Consider the following 18,371-nt stretch of genomic DNA (forward strand, 5'->3'; position numbering starts at 1 on the left):
AGACTGTTAGTACTGAAACCAGAGCTGTCAGAGAGCAAAATGTATGCAGGTAAAGTTATGGGGTTTGTTGGGTTTGAAGCAGAAATTGTGGATCTGGAGGAAGCCCAACAGAACTGAATGTTTGGAGAAACCTTCAGGACCCATTTGGATGAGCACACATCATTCTGTAGGGACTCTTTCCTCACATCTACAGTTCTTCCCCAACCAGGGCTGTCCTCTGCTTCACCACAGATCCTATCTGACTTTGACCACCCTCTTGATCACTGACCCTTCACTGGGAATCAAGTCCTTGTCCATTTCATTCCTCTCCCTGTGCCCCAGTAGGATTCTTTGATCCCTCCTCTTAGCATCATTTGTTCTCCAAGACCCTTATCAAATTATCTTTGCCGTCCCCTGCAAGCTCATCCTTTCTGACTCCCAGACAGCCCTAAGCACCACAAGTCTGCCCTTAATCCCTCATTTTCAGTACTGCTACTTACAGGTTTTGAAGTCTTGTGTCTCAGACACTTCCCAGTCCTCTATGTCTCTGTGTCCATCCACATGTCCCATTGTAGTAACTTCCAGTCACAGCTGGGGAGTGTGTGGGAGGTGGGATACAGAGGAAAGTGCTTCTAGAAAGCAGCATATGTTGAGTGGGGGGAATAGCCCAACTTTCTGGCCTACTTTTCTGGCTCTTCTTCTTCACACTAAATTTTTCAGGCATGTTAATGAGCCTGCATGCTTCTGCCCAACAGCTTCTCAGCAGGATGGATAGGTCCAGGAGACATTCAACCCTAATATGAGGGTATACCTTCCTTAGTGTGATCCAGGAATACCTGTGGGATGAAATCCCAAATATGTAGGCTGAGCAAGATGAATACTGAGACACTTTCCATTTTTTTCCCCTGTGAGATAAGACTGCTTCTCAATTTGGGGCCCTGCCTGTTGGTGTCTTCCTGGGTCTTCATCTTTATCTGACTCTTCAAGGCCAGAATGGACAGGGCTTTGTGCAACCTAGTTGGGTGGAAAATGTGTGTGCCCATGCTAGGGGTGTTGAAACTAGGTGATTTTTAAAATCTCTTCCAACTCAAACCATTCTATGATTCTCACAACCCTCTACTACTCAGTAATGTGGCTTCTTCTCTTTTTTTTTGGTGAACATATCTTCCAGTGGCCACAGTGTCATTTATATGTCCCTTACTTGCAATTTTCCAGGAGATTTGTCTGTTTACCCTTTACCAACAGTAAATGCAATTGATGGCTGAAATCTCAATCACATGATGCTTCCAATAAAATAAGGATTCTGTTTCTGAAGGGCGACCAGGGTAATATCTCTCCATTTGTCAAAATGTCTCAGTGGATGAGAAGATAAAAACCTTTCACAATCCAAATTAGAGATGGAGCCTTCGCAGGTGGAACACCAGTGCAGCAAAAAGTGGGGCAGAGAGTTTAACTCTGAAGGAAAAAATGGTTCTCTCTTGCATCAGAGTGATTGGTTTGTGTTTTAAACCATCCCTCCTCCATCACTTGAAAACAAGATCCCAGATCATGATTTCACACTGGAAAAAGACATGGGAGAAAGGAACGAAGGGTGAGACAGCAGTTCCCTGGGCAGTGTGGGCACGATTCCTCCAAAGTTGGGTTCCTCCATTAAGGCGGGGCTCCTGCTCCAGCAGCGCCCGGCAGGGCCGGTGCCGCTGTCCGCGGTGCTGATCCGCAGGGACGCCGCTCACGACGTCTGTCCGTCTGCTGAAATCTCCATCTTACCAAGAGACTGGGGCTGTTTGTGAACCCTACTTGAAGCAATTAGGGTTTGTAATTAAAAAAAAAAAAATCAAAGAAAGGGCAGACAGGCCACACCAGGCACTTTCTACTAAGCGGTGCTGGGCTATAAATCTGTTGTATCATCCAGAAGGATCCAGTCCCTCTCATCCTGTCCCAAATCTGCCTCTTAATTTCAGTTTCCAGGAAGGCCATAAGCCAGGATTTGTTCTGTATTAGCAGGAGAAGGATAAAAAGGAAATTAAAAGTGAGGGGAGGTTTGAGCTGCTCTTGTCTTGGTGGCCAATGTTCTTGGTTTCCAGGGTGAGTATTCTGTGTCTTTTCTCATGTACAGCAGTGGGTTTTCTTATATTGTCAACCAACCACTGTCTTTTCTGATATAATATTTGTTAGTTTGGGTTTTATTTCCTCTTGTAGCATTTCTCTCTCTCCCACCGTTCTGTTCCTAACATCTGTTCAGTGCCTCTCAGTACCTGCAACCTTTACTGAGTTCAAAGTTGTGGGTCATCAACGCCTTCTACATTTAGCCTGGAGTTGCACAAGAAAGTTCAGTTTCACAGGAACAACAATTGAGTCTCTTGCTGATTTCTATTGTTTCAATCTAGCTACATAAGAATGAGGCTGGACTGGAGCAGGTCACAGCCGGAATCAATCCCAGCCATCTCTCCAGCAATCAGAACAACCTGCTGGGAGCTGAGTAATGGCTGAATTCTTGGTGAGAGAAATTATAGGCATAAAAACAAAATCAAATATACTCGTGTGCTCATTCAACATTTCAAGGCATATTTATAGGTACTGCTGTATGGCATCTTAAATATCAGAGTTTAAAAAGAAACTGGATCACTGCTGTTGGGGAAAATAATTTTTCTGTTCTGTCACTTTCACTATCTCTGCCCCTGATGAAAAAGGGAGAGAAAGACACTGAATTACACACTCATTCAGCCCCTGCCATCACTTCTTTGGGCTGTTTGGATAGCCCTGGGAAGGATCTGTGAAGATAAGGAGATCTGAAGGTCATCTGATGGTCATTCCTCAGAGCTGGAATAGAAACAAGATAGCTGGGCAGGAATTTGAAGCTCAAGAAAAGCTGGAGATCTCTTCCTGTATGAAACTGGCCGTGGGTCAGTAGGTGAACAGATGACTTTTCAATCCAGGTCATAGTTGAGTCCCTTCCTTAGACTGCTCCACTGTATTCTTCTCCTCCTGCACCCAAGTCTTGCTGTCAATGAGAGGAAAAGCTGAAATTTTACCACTGATTAAAATCTCTACACAGGGGAGATATTTCCACCTTATTTCTTCACTTTTCAACAAGAGAGAATGCTTAAGAATTTCTTAGATTTTTGGAGGGAGAATATCCTTCAAAAAAAAATCCCAGGATCACTGAAAAATGGATCCACATTCATTATAGAGAGGTGAGGCAGAGAGCTACAGCCTCCAAGGCCTGTACTTGTAATGGTCTGTGAGAAACAGCACTGAGCAGCTAAGAGTATTTGTCTTGGGAACTGCAGTCAGTGAACCTTGGGTGGGAACCAAGCTAAATCAGCAAACTTGCTCCTGGTCCAGGATCAGAATGAGCTAAAAGTCCTTTTTCACATGCCTGAGACTCAATTACTGTGTAATCTCTGTGACATAGACATCTAGGAACCTCTCTGGATAGCAGATGGCTGCTGAATGGTGAGAGCAGATGACAGATTCTGGGCAGTGCTAAAGCAGAAGACCTCAAATCCTGATTACAAAAGTCAGTTCTTGAGGTTAAATCAAGCCAGGCACCTGAGCAGGAGGGATTCATGCAGCATTGCACAAAGCCAACACACTACCAGACTTGGGAGGGCTCTTGTCAAAAGCTCCACCTCCCCTCCTCTCCCCAACACACATTCACACACGCTGCCACATACAGGAAAAATATCAAGGTTATGTGTTTCCTGAAATATGGTTGGCTGAATAAACACACTTACTGAGAACTCTTTGTAAAACAATAGCAGAATGAGTAACAGTGCATCGCTGCCATGGGAAATAAAAAGGAAAGTAACCCAACTGCAATTCAGCTAGAATCATTCCAAACCCCAAAGGCTGGCCTCTTTTTTTTTTTTTTTTCTTTAATGTGTCTGACATTTTATGGCATCAATAATGCAAACAAAGAGGAAATCATATTTGCAGAACACTAATGCACGGATGTCTAAAGCGAAATACAATACTGATTACTTTTTAAATGAAGCCACCAGGTTTTGATGTGCTGTGGTGGTTAAATTGGTCCATCAAATTCCTTCCAAAGCAAATTCCAGTCCAAAGCAAGAGCTTGACCTTTTCTATAACCTTGGGTAGCCTTTTCAGCTGTATTCTGATTGGAGGTAATAAATGTTAGTTTGAAGGAATCTTCCTGATGGGTCAAATTACAGAAATGTCACAATTCCTCCTGAAGATGAGGAGAAACTGAAGATATGTCACCTCTTCACAGGCTGTCCAAAACCTTTGGCAAGTATAATGGTAAGGCTACTGTGAAGAGCTGTGGGTGAGAGGAGAGATGGGCTCTGAAAGAGGTTTCTATTGGGATTTTGCCCTTAGGGCTAGTGGTTGATCTCTTCAGCACCTGATAGCTTTTCTCTTGCCTAGAACCTCCTGCAGATGACTGCAGAGCAATATCCGAGCAGGAAAATAAGTGTATCAATAAGCAGGTGTGGCAAAAACACACCAAGAAACCTTCCCTTCCTTTTCTATATTTTTTTACATGTTAGTGGTTTTTTTTCACAAGGTGAATCACAGAGATTCATCTCAAGAACCATAGACGGGATTGTCTCTGCTAGCACAAAAGTGAAGAAGCTGTTGTGGTCCTGCCTGGGAAATCCCACTGCTCAATCTCCTCCTACAGCAAAAGACAGAAAGACTTGGGGTCAGGCCTATGCTTTCAACTTATCAGCAGGAGCATTCATTTCTGGAGCCAAAGGGCTTCTTTTGCAATGTCCTCTGACTTTCACAGAGTTAACTGTGTGAATTTCTTTAATCCATGCAGTTTTGGTTTGGTAGGCAGCGTTCACTGTGTGCCTGTGTGCTGGTGAGTAGGATTGGATGCCACCATCTCGCATCAGCTGGGAGTTTGTCTGCCATTTAGATCACATCCGATCAGAGCTTTGTGTTTGGGGATTGTATGTCTTGGAATTAATCAGTGCAAGCAGCTAATTGCCTCTAGTTAACTAGTGCCTTTTAATTAGGACTGTACTGCTGGCTGGATACACGAAGGGAGCTGTTTGTCACTGGCAAAAATTTCAGCCTTGTGATGTAAACCTCTTTGGGGAATTAGAAGGAAAAAAAAATACAGGCTGGAGTTATTGTCACTTTAGCACAGCAGAAAATCAGTTTCAGCAGAACTGGCCTGGATGAGGTTGGAGTCACGCTTTGCTGGGGTCAGAAATGATAGCAGCTGCTCCCCAACCCTTCCTCCTGTGCAGAAGGGTGGGACACTGTGGGCTTCAGCTGGGATTTACAGGAGATACCCCACATGCATTACAATGAGCGTTGCTGTAAAATTCACTGCACAGAGGTTAATCTAGATGTCAACACTGCCTGACAGCAGTGAAATTACTCCGGGGCAGTGCTCCTTCTGAAGTCTTAATATAACAGTCAATTCCATCCTGCCTGCAGGAAATGAAAGTTTTCTGCTTTGTGTGCGGAATCATCCGGCGCCAATTTTCTCACTGTTTGAAGTCCAAACTGTTTGTGGTCTTGGGATTCACCTCACATTAAGACTTTCACTTCATTTAAAAACTCTGCTAGTCAAGTCCCGAGAACTGCAAGGACAGGAGCTGCACAGGGAGAAAAAGAAGAGGGCATGGAGGGAGAAATCTGATCTCACCTACCACATCGAAATCAAGCTGCTTCCCCAGTCCTCTGAGCTCAGTAAAGGGAGGGAATGCAGAAACTCAGCTCTCTGAGTATCAAGCAGCAAAGACTGGAGAGGCTGGAAGCCAGCAGAGAGCACGAGAAAACATGCAAGAAGACATTTGGACCGCCCAGAGCTATGATTTTCTTTAGAGGTATTTCAGCCCTTCCCTGCTGGGACCTTGTCCTAAGCTGCCAGTAGTTAAACTCCCCCTCAGAAGAACTGCTCCAGTTTTCAGCAGTGGGATCAGTCACTTGTGCTGGGAGGGAGGGCAGTTCCTGTGGAGGACTCCTGACAGTGTGGGGAAGTGATGGTTAGATTTGTGATGCCTCTTCCCCTTGCACAGATGCTAAAATTGTGGGGCTAGCAGAAGGGAGGAGGAACCAATGGTCATTCCTTTAGTTTGAAAAGAGCTCTCAGATTGGGTCTGGGAGAAATCCAAGCCACCAACACCACCAACTTACTTAACTGTTAGGGAAAGCTGGAATATTTTGCCCTTCCTTCTCTTCAGTCTCTTATCTCTTTCCTCAGTTCACTTTTTCAAAATTGCAAGCAATAGAACTCCAATCACTTCTCTCAGGGAGTGGTTTCATGGCTCAGTGTTGCATTGGAAAGGAAAAAGAGGCACAGGAGAGATGGAATGTTCCTCCATTCCTGCCAGAGCAGTGACTGACATCTCTGCCTCTGTCATTTATGACACTGCCAGCCAGAACAGATATTTTGAAAACACCTACTTTCTCTAGGCTTGAAATTCAATATCTGTACTTTCAAGGACAGCAGCAAAGGAAAAAGAATTTTTAGGATTTAGCAGCTATGTAAACATTAAATGGGTACTGATGTAAGAGATGCTTTGGTGGGGGAGTGGAGAAGCTATCTTAGACTTAAGCAAGTCTATCCACTCCTGAAAAGCAGTGGTGAGGAGGGTATTTTCTCTTCTTTTGCTTTTGGTATTCATTTAGACACACCACCATATGCCAAGGCTCCATGAGCCCACCATCCATCAGAAAGACACTGAATGTAAATGGAGAACAAAACTTTTGGGCGACACCAAGACATGCCTGTGCCTGTGAGTCCCATAGCAGAGCAGCCCTGTTGGTGTCCAGAGCCTTCCAGCTATCAGAGGATCCACCATAGCGTGGAATCACAGCCAGGATCTCCTTTATTCCCCTTGCTTATTCTCATTGTTGCCTTACAACCAGAGAACACACCAAGAGCTGTTACAAAGACTTTGGGTACAAGCCATGGCTGTAGTGCTTCAGCTGATTCCTGGCCAGATCAGGAAAGGATGTAGATACTCCACAGGGAGGGAGGAAATTAGAAATATTTTTTAAAAAACTTTTAAAGATAATATGCTGAACAGTTTTCACACAGACTGGCACACAAATGAATGCTGATCAAGTGTTCCAAACTACCTCTGGGTTTGGGGGCTTGTGGTGAACATGTCTGCATTCTTCAACCCATATCCTGAACTAAGGAAACCTACACATTTGAGTTCAGGGAAATAAGAGCTTTTCATGTGAAAGGAAACAGCTCATATGATACTTCTGTCTGTGCTCCTGAAACAGCATAACTTTTGAGACCTTTTAGTTGCATTTTCTTACAGAAAAAAAAAAAATCCCACAGAAAAGCACAAAGCCTAGTGATTTTGTTTCCCACCTGCATAAATGATCCCTTGATTTTATTGGTTTCTGCCTCCTTTTTAAAGCAGTATTTGCCCAGTTTCATAGCTAACTTTTCCTGGAACTGCAGTACATTGCTATTTTCTTTTGTTTTTGCTTGTATCCATTGTGCCACTTAAAATTCTACACCACACTCCCCAAATCTGTCTTGATTTCCCAACCCAAGATACTCAGTTGCCTTCTAAAACCAGCTTTTCCCTTTCCCTGCCTCTTTTATTCCTCCACACATTTTCTCACCTTGTTCCACCCACTCCTTGGGACAAGCAAACAGCTCAGAGCTAACGGTGTCTCTCAAGCAAGCACCCTCTTCAAAGGCATTCCGCAGTTTTCACATTTCTCCGGGCAGTACAGTTCCCAGAGTCACCCATCGGCAATTCAGCACCCTGCAGACCCAAGGATAGGCAGTCCAGACTTTTTCAGCCCCCAAAGTCCATACACTGATGGACATCTAAAAAGGCCAAAGTTGGCCAAGTTGTGCAGGAGACAGGATGGACTTTCAATCTGGCAGATCTCTGCATCTCTTCCCTTTGCTACATTTCAGCTTCTGCCTTGCAACCTGACAGACTGGGGTGGAAAGAAAAATAATGGGCAGGAGAAAACAAACCAGGTCACTGATGAGACCCTGAGGCTGGAGCCACATTCACTGCCTGCAGTTTGCAGCCCTGGCACAAAATTTCCACCTGTACCATGCACCAAAATAGCACCTGCACTTCCAAGAAAGCATCACTCCAGTGACACCCTTGGGTGACTGACTTGGTGCAAACAGTTTTAATTTTTAGGGAGCAGCATGCAGCTGGGACAGGGAAGACCCTATGGTCCCTTCTCAGCTGTGCTCAGGCTGATGTTCCTTCCAGCTCCCTTTCACAAGTCCCTTGAGAAAACTGCAGGTGGAAGGGGCTGGGTGGTGGGAAGGTCTGCCTGCATGTGCTGGGAATTTGGCCTGGCTTGCCCCAGAGCTGGGTGAGATATTCCCAGGCATCAGGGATAGCTCTCTGCTCTGAGTAGAGGCAGGGCACAGCAAAGTATCTCTCTGAGAAATAAAGAAGCATGAACTCATTTCTCTTTAACTCCAAACACTCAGATGTTGATACTCTGTGAGAATTTCCCCCAAAATCTGCTTTTCTTCTCCTCACACATAGCCCCATCACAGAGCCCCTCTTCCTACAGGGAAGATCCCCAGTTCATGCTTATGGGAAGCTCTCCTCTGCTCCAGGAAAGGTGCTTCTGCAAACGAGGTCTCAGGGTGGTCACCAGGAATGCAGCACAGCTGCTTTCCCTCTTCCCCTCCAAAACTGTCATGCCAAAAAGGGATGCAGCAGTTTCTGTCATGTCTTTGAACACAAAGCAATCTTCTCCTTGCTCCCAACAAACCTCCATCCAACAATGACAGGCCAAGGGGGCCAGAGCAGCAACAGAACAGATGTCACAGCACAGAAGTGCAGCTTATCCAGCTTTTCCGAGCAACAGTTCACAATTAACTCTGACAAAAGGACCTTTCTTCAAGGCAGTCCCTGCCCGTGGTGGGGCTAAGAGCAAAGAGCCAGAGCCTTAGCATCTCACCACCTTCTTCAGCCATTTGCCATCTTCTGGAGACACATAAACTCTCCTCACAGGCCACCTAATCCTAAACATGCAGCATCAAGGCTCGGTGTCACACTCGGCTTCTGAGCTCACCTTGTCAATGTGACAGTACAAAGAGGTGGTGATGGGGACAGGGTGGTGGTGCTGGGGAGGAGGGGAAGGAGGAGAGAAGTGAGGAGAGGAGGATGTAGCTGCTGTGCAGCTGTGAGGAGGGAATCTCATCAGCTGGGAACCAGTGTCTGTAGGTGACTTTGTAGTGTAAAAGCCAAAAAAGAAATGACAGCGTGGGAGTGAGAGAGAGGGGTGGACAAAACTGTGGCCTTGCACAATGGCTGGGAGCCACAAGAGCAAGAAACCCCTTGGGGTAAGAGATAGGCTGCCCCAGGAAAGGGTTTTCTCCTGGAGATGCTGGACAATGAACAGCCATTGCTTGTTCTCTCCCTGTGCTGAATCTCCAACCCTTTCAGCCAAGCAGCCTGCACAAAAAGGGAGCCAGGCTGGGGCCAGCAACCTTTTAACCAGTCTTTTCCCCTTTCAAAGTTGGACCTAAATAGGCAGGATATCTTCTCCCAAAAGAGCAAGGTCCTGCTATGGAGAGGCAGCATGGTACAGCGTTCCTGTGTGTGGACTCCTGGTGCTGGCCCACAGCCATGACCATGCCATCACTGGTGGTGCTGTGAGCCCCCGGTGCCTGTTCAGTGGCAGTCTGTCCAGACCCCATGGGCCCAGATCTCTCTAAAAGGCAGAGGAAGGTTGTGTCCTCACTCCCACGTGGGCACTGCCACCGCTGCATCATCTCCCAGCCCAGGCTCTCACTGCCCATTACACAGACACAGAATAAACCCACAGTTGCTGTTGCCACCAAAATCCTCCTTTAGCAGTGTCCCCTGCCTCTATCTGAAACCCTCAGACAGGCCATGCCAGTGCCATGAGTGAGAGATATTGTCAGGAGACATGGGGGATGGGGAGAGGATGAAAGATCTTCCCTTCCAGTGCATAACCAGACACCTAGCTCCCCTTGCATCTCTGGCCATGGGGAAGGAGGCAAGATCCCCTCTCTGTCCCATCTTCCTCCATCTGCATTGCCTTCCACAAGTGCCACATCCAAGCAGGCTATTTTTGTGCTGGCAGTTGTTGCCTTCTCAAAATTGCCTTGACAATGCCTGTGCCACCCGTTCCCTGCCTCCTGAGAGCAGCTGCCAAGCTGAGCTTCCCCCTCATCCTCCATCACCCACATGAAAAAAAGGCCCAGAAAGGTTTTGTGTTCTCAGCCCACTCTGGACAGGCAGTACCCAGCATCTGACTGAGTATTTCCCCAGGTCAGGATTATTTCCTGCTCTGGGGAGATCAGGCACAGCGAGGATGCTGCTGTCTCTCCCTGGCTGTCCCCAGCACCCCCTGTTGCTGCCTTTCTCCTCATTGAGATGCAAGGCTGGCCGCTGCGGCCATCCGCTGAGCCGTCTGCTCCTGGAGGCACCTTCCCCTCCTTCCCCCTCCTCCCGGGGCTGCCTGTGGAGCTATTCTTCAGCCTCTGCATTTCACAACAGCTCAAAGGCAGATGCATCAATCCTTTCAGGGGATGGCGACGTGAGGAGAATGGCAAGGGAGCTGCAGGCAGGTGTTGGTAGGTTCCCAGCCATCTCACGAGCCTGGTCCCCCTCCCTGTCCCCACTGGCTTGTGCCTGAGGCTTGGACTGAGGCATGGGGCAGGAATGGGGAAGGGGAGAGGATAGGGGGGAAGAACACTGGAATATGCTGACCCCACAGAATGCCCAGCAGGGCTGCAGGCATGTTCCCAGCTGTCTGCACCCTATAGCCTTTCCCCCATGGGGAGAGCAAGGATCCAACCCTGCTCACTAAAAGTTTACGCAGGGCCAATTTGGCCCTGGTGCTGACAGCTGAGGGCAGGGGAACAACCCCACGGCCACCAACCAACCCCACGGCCACTGACAGCCATAAGGGCGGAGAGGAGTGGGGTTGTTCCTCCAAAGTGATGCCCTGGGTGAGCAGCACTCCTGTCCCACACACTGGAGTGGGTTGGGGATGATTCAGGACCGGGTCCCCAGGGCCCCAGGCACAGCTGCTTTGGTCCTGCTGCTCTCCCAGCACTGGCAGAGGGCTGGGGCAGAGGAGGGCTGGGGCAGGAGCCTGCAGCCTGCAGGAGGGTGGCTGCTCCCCCGTGTGTGTGTTTTACCCGGTGTGTTTTACCCGTAGGTGCCACAATCCTTTGACTGTGTTCAAAAGCCTTGAGTCTGTACATTTAAGAATCAGCAAATTAGAAAAATTGTCCTGAAATGTTGAAGGGAGGAAAAAGGCAGGAAGGCAGAAAGGGATCAGGAGGGACTAAGAGGAAGGGGTTGGTAAAAGAGAGTTCATCCAGGGGCACTGCCCTGGCTCTGTGCCCATCACCTGCGGGCTGGCAAGGAGGGAGGGAGGCAAGGACGAAAAGGGAGGACTGATTTCACACATTCAGTGCATATCATACAACCAGGGCAAGGCTTTCTTCTTGCAGCTCCTACCCAGGATGGCATTGCTGCCACAGCCAGTCTAGAGCCCTGCCCAGCTGCCCAAACCATACTCACAACAGGGTTACATTTCACTGCTTGATTGCTCGGGGGAAAGATACCTTCTCCTTTCTTTCTCTTTTTTTTTTTTCTTTTTAATTATATATATATTTTTAAGTATTTTTTCTCCCTTTTTTGTTTCTTTTTTTTTATATATATAGTCTCACAATTTTCTGTAACAGCAGCTTCTTTCTGTATTGGTGTGGAAGTTATATAGAGAGAGATATCTATAAATATATATAAGCCAAACTGCTTTACAGGTTGTTGTTCTGTGGGTTTTTTGTTGGTTTGCTTTTTGTTTTGCTTTTTTTTGTTTTCAGTGTTGTATGTGTAGCAGGCACTTGAGTTTATATGAAGATGTTTGCTTGGGAGCTGAGGGGAAAAGGGTTTGGGAGGGGGAGAGGGAAGGAAGGACGGGAGGAAGGAGCAGGGACTTCCAACAAGTGGCCACTGCTAGCCAAGGATGTCCAGGTAGATTGGTGTGGCCTTGCCCAGAGCATGGAGGATCTTGTAGATCTCCTTGATGTTGAGCCTTTGCTGAGGTTCCCTCTGCCAGCAGCCCAACATGATGTCATAAACCTCCTTGGGGCAGACTCGGGGCCTCTCCAAAACTCGGCCTTGGGTAATGCACTCAATGACCTAAAAGAAAGAGAGAAATAAAAGAAACATTGAATACCAACTGGGCAGTTTTTGGAGAATGTCCTGTGCCTGATATTGCTTGGCTGATGTGGCACCATTTAGTCAAGGGGAGAACTGAGAAGCCAAATCTCAGATCTGCACATCCTCAATGATCACCTGTTTGCTGCTAATGATGATTTTACCATGAAAATTTGGTCTTCAGCTGCAGTGTTTCAGATCTCTAAAACCTTCCTCATTTGTCACCTACCTACCTCAATGCATTCTCCAAAGAGGAGGTCACAAGTAAATGAAATAGGTTTTAATTTTTGATGTTAGCTTTTCCTGCTAAATGAAGAATGAAAAAATCCCCACAGTACAGCACTATTTTGCACAGCTGAAATGATATTTTTCTTGTCTGAAAACCAAGAGTCCGTTCCACTGCAAAGCCCAGGAGAGGTTTATAAGGAAGAGTTCAGAGCATCTTTTCCTACATACTTCTCCTCTTTCTGACACAGAAAAGCAAAAAAAAGAATGACATTTCATGTCAAATCTCATCTGTGAAGGAGAAAAAAAATTTACAGTGCTATCACTCTGTTCTGGGTCAGACTGGTGCTGCTAATGAGAAAAATGTGAGGTCCTGGATAACAGTAAAGTCTCTTCAGAGGGATGCCATTGGAAAGGACTCCCCTAAGAGTCTCTTTGTGTATTGTTTACTGGAGGAATGAATGAAAAGGAAAGGGAAATATGAGTTTCCAGAGAGCTGCTATTACTGCCTGGCCTCCTTGGCTGGGGTTGATGAGTCCCAGCATTGCAGAGTGTGAGCAGCCTGCCACGCTCTGCAGATAAACACCAGTCCCAGGCAGTGTGTGGAGGGAAGCCACCCAGCAAGAGGTGTTTGGAGTTTATCATTTATGAATAGTAATGGTCCCACCATGCAGCTCAAGGGATACTTATCACTGTGCTGTTTGCACAGAGGGGAGAGATTAGGACCAGCTGAAAGCAAGGAGAGCAAGGCACAGCATGAAGAGAAGCCTGCATTGCCACAGAGCTGCTGGATGCTCACTGTGGGGAAGAGGGGGTGAGTTATGGTTCCTGCCAAGACATCCTGGACATGCACAGGAGCCCTGTGCTGGGCTCTTTCTCTCCAGGGCAAAGGAAAGGCACAGAGAGAAGTTAATGGACTGGCTGAGTGGTGCCCTGCCTTGTTCCTCTGCTCAGAGAGGGTTTCTCCCAGCCTTGGAACAACCTGCTGAAAATGCTGTAGGGGTATGAGGCCATGCAGGTGGCACAGGAGGGAGTGGGCATCCCAGCCTTGCCAATCACCCAGCAGGGACAATGCTCAGCCAGACTGGTACTTGCTCCTGGTCCAGTCCTGGCAGCCAGGAGCTTGGCATTGACCTGTCCCTCCTTGGGCTCTGCCTCTCCACGGGGCTCTGGCACTGTATTTGGACTGCTACAGGGATTTGCTCTGATGCCACAGCATGCAGGAGCTGGTGGAGCTGTCTGCAGCCACAGAGGTTCTGCCCATCCCTCCACAAACTGCGCAAAAATGAGACTGATGGGAGCTAATGTGGTGCCCTCCCACAGGGGTATTCCACCAGGATACTGTGGTCAGCAAGCAGCAAGAAGTGGATACCCCAACAGGTAAGACTTTACTGTTATCATATTTTATCCCAGGGATGGTAGCAAACCATACACCCTCAAGATTAAGGGTGGCTGTTTTCAGCCCTACTGCCCTGCAAAGGAAACTGAGGCAGAATGAATGGGCAAAGCTGAGCTGTCACACTCCAGCGTGCCTGCTGCCCATGTTCAAGCTCCACGTGCTCATTTGTGTGTGTTTGTATTTGCCCTCAGAGGGAAATGCAAGAGCAGCTCATTAAACAGCGTGACAAATAACTTGTGTCGCTGTCGATTCCGTTGTTTGTGCCTCTAAAATGTTTGCGTGTGCTGCTTTGGGATGTGCAGTCAGGCCCCATTGAGCACACCAATGGGCAAGTATTAGAGCTGTAAAGCAACACCTTGGATTTGCCATCTCTGCAACTCACTTAATTAAGGGATCTGTATCCAGAAAGCAGAAAATGCACATTTTTCATTACAAAAGGTGAAATTTCTGAAATCCATTAGATACACAGTAGGATAAAAATGTTCAAGGTTCCCGCACACTACTATGTCAAAGCATATTTTTCCTCTTCTATAATACCTCCTGCTATTCCAAGCAAAAATTTTCCAATGCATTTCTGCTGATGTGCCTCAAACCTCAGCAGTGATGCCCTGCTAATCCCAGCCAGCCTTCCCTCAACATTTTTGCAGGGCAGCTCTGTCCTGGTGGGCTGCAACTTTTCCTAGTCAAAGAAATAACAAGGGAAAATAACCTCCATGGGTTCCACCCTCAGTGAACTGGGGCAAACCATATTATAGATAACCCAAAGGCAAAAACCCCAAGGAAATGTGCCACATGAGATACACCAGGCTTAAAACAGTTTCTCACAAACTGGAGCCTGCAGTGAGCTTTAGCTGCAAAAGGAGAAACCAGGGATATTCAAGGCATGACTTAGATCCCAGCAGTAATCTGGGTATCCCCAGTTCTGGCAGCACCCCAAGAGTTTATAAGATATGAAAGATACGTCAGGAACTTAGCAGCGAGGGGCTGAGGATTAGCCAGCACATGGCTTTGGCAGAGCTCTTTGATTCCTGCAGGCCTCAGTTTTCCCAGCTCTTAAACTGAGAAAATGACACTTTTCCTATGGCTTCACCATAGGAGTGCCAGGGAGGGGACCATCCATGTACAAATTTCGTTGCAAACCACCTGGAAAGGAGAGACAGCAAAAAATACAGTTTTCAGCTGAGGTGTCTCAGCACTGTTGTACCTCTGTGTTTGAGAGCTGGAACCAGGGCTGCTTCCCATAGGTGAAAATCTCCCAGAGGATTACCCCGAAGCTCCAGACATCACTCTCTGTGGTGAATTTCCTGTACATGATGCTCTCTGGAGGCATCCAGCGGATAGGCAGCATGGTGTGTCCTCCAACCTGGGTGAGGACAAAGGCAAATCTCAGTGGTGACAGTCCTGAGGAAGGGGTCATAGAATTAGATCATCGAGTCAAGCTCCTGGCCCTATGCAGGACACCCCAATAATCACACAAATGTTCCTGAGAGCATTGTCCAAATGCTCCTGGAGCTCTGCCAGGCTTGGAGCTGTGAGCACTTGCCTGTGGAGCCCCCTGTCATGTCAGCTGTGACACGATGTGCACAAAATCAGGGCCTTTCTGTGAACTACAGCACCAAGGAGCTGTTCCAAAAAGCTGATCTGGCTCCTGTCCCCCTCCACCACTCATGGGTTTATCCACCAATCCCACCTGGTTAACATCACGCACAGGGAGTGAAATGTACCAAGATGAATTACATCCTCTCCACCCAAAATGGGCTGGTAAAGCAATCAAATGCCAAATGCCAAGAACATACTCCAGCCCCACAGTCTGGTGAACCTGGACACAGAGCAAGAATGGTCAGCAAAGCATTTCAGGGCCTCAGTACTCTGAGGCACCCAGCAGAGATACAGCATGAGGGCTGTCCCTCTTCAGAAAGGTTCTCTAAAAGCATCTGTGCATCATCTAATTGCATTAAAGAATTTTTGCTCACAAAACTGTGCTACAGGCCTTTTCAGAGACTGCTTTCCATATGTAAATAACTGCAGGACCATCCTGCAAAATGTGATCTGTAGGTAAAGAACAGGCTCTTACAGGCAGGGATATCCCCATCAATTAATGGAGGAGGGAAAGCCAAGCCTTGCGGAGAGTTTGAAACTGGGTGTGTAAAATTGGGGTATGTCAAGCCAGGGAAAGGCAGTTCCTCAGGTAAGAGCCAGCCCTCCTGTAAGGCACATGAATCCAGCAGGCACACAGGAGGCTTGCAGGATACATGCAAACAGTTTCCAAATAGATGGATTTACCTTTAGATTCACTACAGATTCCTAAACAAGTTTCTCTGAGCAGGACAAGTTTTTCTCTGTGCTTTCTGCACAAGAAGCTCCATCTGTGGGGAAACAGCTAATTGCTATGACCAACCAGTGCTGCAAGCAGCAGGGCTGCAAATCTCCACACTTTTTTCTGCTGAGGGTAAAGTGTCCAAGGCTTTAGCAGTGATGAGAAAAGTGCTTTTGTGGAGCTGCTTGGAAGATGCTTGTCTCATTAGGGACACCAAAAAAGCAATGCTAATAATTTTGTAGCACTGCAGCTGAATCAAACAGGCAGAAATCTTTCTGGTCCTACAAAGGATGAGGGGAGACAGTGTCTGCTGTCTAGGATTCCAGCATATGTGTGCCAATTCCAAGTAATGAGATTGTTGTGCTCGCTCGGATGAAAACATTTCTCCTACAAACAAAAGCTCTCCTCTGAGCTGCCAGTTTTTCCACAGGTTTCTTTGACTGATTAAAGCAGAGCTAGTGTGGGGAAGGGTCAGTCCAGGGACATTGCAGTGCTTGGAAGCAAGAGGGAGGTGTGTTGGAATAGGGTGTGAAAGGGGTAGGATGCTCTGCTGGCTTTCTGCATGGAGGGGTCCAGATTTCTCTGAGGTTTGGCAGAATTTACACTCAGGCTTGCAGGGTTGTACTCAGAGGGCTGCAAACCACCCCTTTCCCTTACTCTGAAACAGACCCTCCGTCAAAAAAGAGGATTTTTAAGAGTCTCAAGAAGATCTTTCTTTCCTAAGTGCAGATGCTTGAGGATAAAAAGCTCATTGCAGCTCCACACCTCCTGTTTTGAGGTGGCTTGGCTGGTGTGTTCTCAGCTTGCTGCTCTGAGCTCCCAAGAATGTTCTGCTGTAATGGAAATGGAAATATGCTTTTCTTTGTTTGTTCCTTCAAAACCCTGGCTCCAAATTTAGTTCTTTCCTACATTACCAGCTTTTACAGGTTGCTTTGCCTTCTTGCAAAGGGCTCTGAGGAAATGTTATAAGCAGAACAGGACATACATCAAACTTGATTGTTGCAAAAACTGTTTTGTGCTAATGCCTATTTTATTCTCCTTTAAGTAGCACTAACTCTTCAGTTTTCCAGCAATCTCAAAATGATTACTTGCTGAAAAGCTCTCTACGTTTGCAATATCCTGAATCTTGCAGGATCATTTGTGATTACAGGCAGTACAACACACGAGCACAGTTAACTCCCTTTTGAAGAGGTCTCAGAGCAGCTCTGAATGTGTGAACCAGGCCCTCAGCTTACACAGACAGTGTCACAGCAGCACTGCTCGAAAGGGAGGGTACTGATTTACACCACTCAAGGATCTGGCCCTAGAAACACAGCAGAGAAGGCAGTAGTGCCATCTCTAAGCACTAAAATACAGCTAAAATAAAGTCAAGGGCTTTGGTCACCTCTAGACACACTCTGGTGAAGACCTGCCAGCAAAATGACACACAGAGCCAGAGAGCTGTCTCAAGGATGTGACAACACAACCTTGGCTGAGCTCATAGGCTGAAGTTCAGGAACAGCCAAAGCATTCCTCCCAGCCATGTGAGACACAGCTTTTACTACAAATTAATCTGGTAATAATTAATAATCAAATTAATTTGGGAACAAAAATTCAAACAAGCAATGCCCAGAAATTTGTGGGTCCCAAAACCCAGCTCAGAGATGAAGTGTTCCTTGCAGAGGCATCCTTTGCATCTCAAGCAGGGTGCCACATTTCTGAGAGCAAAGATTAAGCCTTGCACTTACCAGCCATAAGCAGAACAGGCATCAGTTACACTCTACCATAAACCCACTCCAATGTCTAACCCAGCACATAAGGCTGGCTATTACACTTTAAAGGATTGCCTTTGACTATCCCTTGCTGCCTCCCTTGCAAACTGATTAGGATTAAAATTCCCATTTCACAGATGAGAAAACAGATGCAGGAAGGGCAGGGGAAGGCCCTGCTCTGAAGCTGTGCAGTAAATGAACACCAAGTCCTCCTGGCCTGCAGTCAGCCATACCCTGTTATTTGATGATGTAGCACAATGATTTAGAGCTGAGCACAGAGGGATTGTGCCAGTGATGCCACAGGAAGCAGAGTGTGTCCAGGGTGACAGAAATCCTTTGCATAACGTGTAACGATTGTGAGCTGTGTTCTGCCACTGTAGACTGGCACGTGATTCCCACAGCTACACACTTGTTTTACAGGACCAGCCATTGCCAGGAGCATAAAACCAAAATGATGCTATTAAATCAGGCTGAAAAAATGGGTGCTGTTTTCTTCTTTTGCAAAACCAGCTTACAAGGCATAGCCTTGGCTTTGGCAAGAATCATTACCATGCCTTTAGGGA

At 47.0% G+C, this 18,371-nt stretch overlaps 1 protein-coding gene across 2 annotated transcripts in view; it reads right to left on the minus strand.

Annotated features, from left to right (window-relative positions):
* Positions 1–1,101: 1,101 nt before the first annotated feature.
* Positions 1,102–18,371, minus strand: part of NTRK3 (neurotrophic receptor tyrosine kinase 3) — a 216,391-nt gene continuing 199,121 nt past the window's right edge. For both annotated transcript variants that reach the window (XM_005483447.4, XM_074549225.1), the window contains 2 exons: positions 14,945–15,103; positions 1,102–12,098 (listed from right to left, as the gene is read on the minus strand). In XM_005483447.4, coding sequence (XP_005483504.2) covers positions 11,913–12,098; positions 14,945–15,103 — 345 coding nt within the window. In that variant the 3' untranslated portion in view covers positions 1,102–11,912. The remainder of the gene's footprint in view (positions 12,099–14,944; positions 15,104–18,371) is intronic.

This window comes from Zonotrichia albicollis, chromosome 11 (genome assembly GCF_047830755.1).
Source record: "Zonotrichia albicollis isolate bZonAlb1 chromosome 11, bZonAlb1.hap1, whole genome shotgun sequence".
Lineage (NCBI taxonomy): Eukaryota > Metazoa > Chordata > Aves > Passeriformes > Passerellidae > Zonotrichia > Zonotrichia albicollis.